Genomic DNA, 4,781 nt, shown 5'->3' with positions numbered 1-4,781 from the left:
GAGGGGCATGAGTGGGCTCCCCCGCAGCGGCCGGGGACGGGTGCCTTGCCCCGGGCAGGGTGGCGGGGGAGCGAGAGGGCAGGGCTTGCCGCCACCTCCGCCTGGAGCCACCCCAAACCCTTCCCCAGCGCGGGCACTGCGGTCCTGATGGAAACGCTGCTTGCTAATGTAATCACGTATTGTGCGCCCTTTTTGCTCGCTTGCTCTCGGAACCGATGTAAATCCTCTGCTGAAAGTTAGATGCGATTTGGTGCCCGCCACTGAGGATCTGACTGCTGGAGGGGAGAAAAAAAAAAGGAAAAAATACCCCCAAATAACCAACCAGTGGTCTGCAGTGTGCAAGGTGTGCAGACAAATGCAATCAGTTGGAGAGTTTATACCAAAAAAGGAGCAGAAAGGATCTGTCAAATGCTACCAGGGGTATGCGGTGCCACCTCAGTTTTCTCCCTATACCCTGAAAGCAGCTGATTGTTTGCTCACTCAAGATGTCCCACTGACAATATCAAACTTGTTCAATTTATTTCATCACTTACTGACATGCCAGCTCGTCACTGTTTGAAACCCTGGTCATGCTTTCTCCCTCCGTCAGCTTTGTCTTATTGACAAGACAAAAACACCTTTCAGCAGCCCAAACAGGGCAGTAACAAATAAAATAAAAGTGGCAAAAGAAAGCTTTGGTAAAAATATGGGGTTGGCAGTAGGAATCGACAGAAAGTCAGGGACTAGAGAATCAGGTGAAAATATTTTTGAGAAGAAAGGGATGCTGCATTCTTTGGCTGAGCTACATCCTCATGCCTGGATTTATGGCAAAGAAGGGATAAACGTGTGAGATTTGCCTTCCCTTTCACCATTCTACTACAGTGTGTAAATATGATAAGCTCTTATTTTGCACTGAAAAAAAATATGAGATTTTGGAGCACCTGACAGTCCTGGGACCTCACCAAATCTCTACCCTCGTGATATATACGAGCATAGTTCTGTGTGTAGGTACATGGGTTGAAGGAAAAAGGCTCAGTGGAGTTCTAAACTTCTGCATAGCCTTGTCTGTGCAAGTTATGGTGGATCTCTTATGTTTTTAACCTAAAAGTGTATTGATGAGGAATCCCTTCCTGCAACCTGTGCTGAGGCTAGTAGCTGATAACTGATTATACTGCTGAAATCTGCAGGGTAAGCTTGTACGAATAGCGGGCACATCTCAGCTACATATTTTGTGGTGTTTCACATCTCAGACTTACACTATTAACTGTACAGTAAATGTAGACTAAACGGTATAGCATAATTCTGATCAGTTTAGTTGGAGGGGAAACACCTTTCAGCTCACCATGCACTCAATCTGTTGCTTTAGCAAAAAGAGTTTGCACTGAGAAATTCTTTGGGATATTGAGTGGGAGGCAAGCAAATGGAAAGGGCTCAGTCACCTGCCAGTAGAAAACCCTCCTTTTCAGTTAGGAAATCACACCTGAGATGTCAGTGACAGATAGTTAATGGGGACAGAAGTAGGATTGAAAATTTAAGATGAAGTGGATCTGATTTAAAAACAAACAAACAAAATACACAACAACAAAAAAACATGAATAAAATCATGAAATCATGAATAAAAATCATGAAAAAAAGCATGAATAGCTAGACTGTTCAGGCAGACCTGAATTTGAGTTGGATTAAGCTATGTGTTAACACCTGATGTCATTTCTTCTCTACTCTTGCTTTCTTTAGGGAATGTCTGAATGGGGAAGTAGAGTCAGTAACTCAGGTTTAGCTTTCCCCTCAGTGGCAAGTGGTCATTTCCTGATAAGCCCACTGGGCACTGGCAATTTCTTAGTATTTTCCCAAGGACTCAAGCCAAGGAGTCCCTGGGTGTACAGTGCTCACTTAGCACTGTATGGTCTGGGCTAGTCTGCACAGAGATTTGCGCATTTTATGTAGGACTGAAGTGCAAGTTCAGCAATTAACTATAAACCATCTGTATGTCCATCCATGACTACTGAAGTCTTAGAGCAGCATAGAATTTGGCTCAGCCTGTGTAAGGAAGGCAATAAAATGTGATTTTTATGCTAGTGGTGAAATTCTTACTAACATCAGCGGGGGAATGATTTGCTCTTCTATTTGACTGCAGTCAGAAGTGAATCCCTGATTGGCAGCCTCCAAGGAGCTGTGTTTTCTCAAACGTTACACCGAAAGGAAATATTATGTGTAACTGAGTTTTAATTGTTTCTTGAGTTAATTTCAGCATGAACAGGTTACACAGTCATTTCAGAAATATGCTATTATTTCAGTTCTATTAGTGTGGTATTTTTACTTGCCTCATGGCACAAACTTTCCTGAAAGAAAGTTTCTTAAAGACAGACCTGAATAATTAGTTCTCTGGTATTAAGGAGGAGCATAGATCTGTAAGAATTTAGTAAGTATTTAAAAGAAACACTTTCCATTAAGGAAAAGCTGGAAGATTATTATGCTAATAACAGTCTGGATGGTGCCATTCCATGTAGAATTCCCATAGGTATTAATGGAAATTTTGTGGTAAATCAGCAGTGATTTTAGGTAGTGGATTGTAAAAAAGAGTATACTGCCCAGCAGGACCTTAATCCTTCTGCATTTACTTAGGCAAACTTTGTCTTTGAAATGCTTTTGAAATCCGTCCCTGCAGGAGTCAGGCCTGAATAATATTACGGGATCGGGCTTCAAATGTAAGGGCAACAGAATTTACATATATTAAGACAGATCTTCTCTCAGTCCTACGGTGTAGAACATGAGTTAAAGGAGGAAAGAGCTGTAGCTTCAGCTTCTTACTTCTTGTCTTAGGCACCACAGACTAATTTCTCCACATGTTCTTGTACTGCTTTTATTTTCAGGGACAGATCTGTTGCTCGGACGAAGCTGCTGCAAGGATGGGGCCCCTGGAAGCAGTAGGTGAAGAAAACCAGACAGATGACATGAAGATGGAGCTGTTCACCAAGCTGTACTTGCCGAGATACACCACACCGCTCAATGAATTGGCTCTGGACCCTAAACCAGAACTGAAGGACAGCACAACGCTCGTCGAAGTGCAGATAATCCTCATCTTTGCTTACTGCTCCATCATCCTGCTGGGGGTGATTGGAAACTCTCTCGTGATCCATGTGATCATCAAGTTCAAAAGCATGCGCACAGTGACTAACTTCTTCATTGCCAACCTGGCTGTGGCTGACCTGCTGGTCAATACGCTGTGCCTACCCTTCACTTTGGTTTACACGCTGTTGGGTGAGTGGAAACTGGGCCCGGTCTTGTGCCACCTGGTGCCTTATGCCCAGGCTCTTGCTGTGCACGTGTCTACCGTTACTTTGACTGTGATTGCTTTGGATCGGCATCGCTGCATCGTCTACCACTTGGAAAGCAAAATCTCCAAGCGGATCAGCTTCCTGATTATAGGAGTTGCCTGGGCAGTCAGTGCCCTGCTGGCAAGTCCTCTGGCCATCTTCCGTGAGTACTCGCTGATCGAGATCATTCCTGACTTCAAGATTGTGGTCTGCTCTGAGAAGTGGCCAGGGGAGGGGCAGCTCAACTACGGCACCATCTACAGCATCTCCATGCTGCTGATCCAGTACGTGCTGCCTCTGGCAGTCATCTCCTATGCCTACGCCCGAATTTGGACCAAGCTCAAGAACCATGTTAGTCCTGGGGCGGGGAATGACCACTACCACCAACGGCGACGGAAGACCACCAAGATGTTGGTGTGCGTGGTTGTGGTTTTCGCTGTCAGCTGGCTGCCGTTTCACACCTTCCAGCTAGTCAGTGACATTGACAGTCAGGTGTTAGACCTGAAAGAGTACAAACTGATCTACACAGTGTTTCATGTCATTGCCATGTGCTCAACATTCGCTAACCCCCTTCTCTATGGCTGGATGAATAACAACTACAGGATGGCCTTCCTCACGGCCTTCCAGTGCGAACAGCGGCTGGACTCCATCCACCCTGAGGTATCATCAGCTTTCAAAGCCAGGAAGAAACTAGAAGCAAAGAAGATTCAATTCCCTGGAGACTCTTTCACACAACCTACCAATGTCTAAGGTGTCTGACTTTAAAGGAGAAACGAGTATGTTGTGGACAAAGGGATGAATCCATTTTGGCACATGCATTTTTAATGCATAGTTTTACTCATAAGTAGCAGGGAAGTCAAGGCAGGTGGTATGATTTGAGAGGAGTTGATTGGCATCAAAAGTATGTAACTATACAACTGCAAGGAAATAAAAGGGAGAGACTTTGTTTATGGCTGTCTCTAACAGGGTAAAAGACGCTCCCATCCCTCCCATCACTTTCTGACAAATCTAAATGACAAAAGCAGAATTTGGTGGTTTTGATACAGAAAGGCAAACAGATAATTTGTAGCACAAGAATATTGATGTTGGAAGCAGGTAATTTTTATACTGGATATTAAGATCAGGAAGAGCAGGAGTCTGGCAGGAGAATGAAGACTGTCTAGGGGGAATGGCCTGTGCTGGTTAAAGCTCAAACTTTTCAGACCCCTTCTCTCCCACAGGCATCTTTTACAAAGATAAGGGAATTAAGAAGAGAAGTATGTTACTGTTTTCTTGACTTGTACTGAAGTACAGAGCATTTGAAAAGGATTAAGGGAAAAAAGAAAATATAAGCAAAAATCCACACAAAAATAAATCACCCAAACCACAGATGCAAAATGAAGGAAGGTCAAGTTTCTACATAATATGAGTTTTAGTCAATCAAATGGGGTAATAAGTCATTCCTTAAGAATTGGCTGTGCTTATGCTGGTGAGAAAATCATGAGCCTG

General features: G+C 43.9%; 1 protein-coding gene across 1 annotated transcript; it reads left to right on the top strand.

Moving 5' to 3' along the window:
- Positions 1-2,885: 2,885 nt before the first annotated feature.
- Positions 2,886-4,043, top strand: NPY2R (neuropeptide Y receptor Y2). Its single transcript, XM_009864878.1, has one exon. The coding sequence runs from the start codon at positions 2,886-2,888 to the stop codon at positions 4,041-4,043; it is 1,158 nt and encodes a 385-aa protein (XP_009863180.1).
- Positions 4,044-4,781: the final 738 nt, after the last annotated feature.

The sequence above is a fragment of the Apaloderma vittatum genome, unplaced genomic scaffold (genome assembly GCF_000703405.1).
Source record: "Apaloderma vittatum isolate BGI_N311 unplaced genomic scaffold, ASM70340v1 scaffold5532, whole genome shotgun sequence".
NCBI lineage: Eukaryota > Metazoa > Chordata > Aves > Trogoniformes > Trogonidae > Apaloderma > Apaloderma vittatum.
The sequence above is the reverse complement of the archived record's forward strand: the minus strand, read 5'-3'. Positions and strand labels throughout refer to the sequence as shown.

What these genes read in the sequence shown, in the direction of transcription:
- NPY2R (XM_009864878.1), top strand. Translation starts at nt 2,886, where the DNA reads ATGGGGCCCCTGGAAGCAGTAGGTGAAGAAAACCAGACAGATGACATG.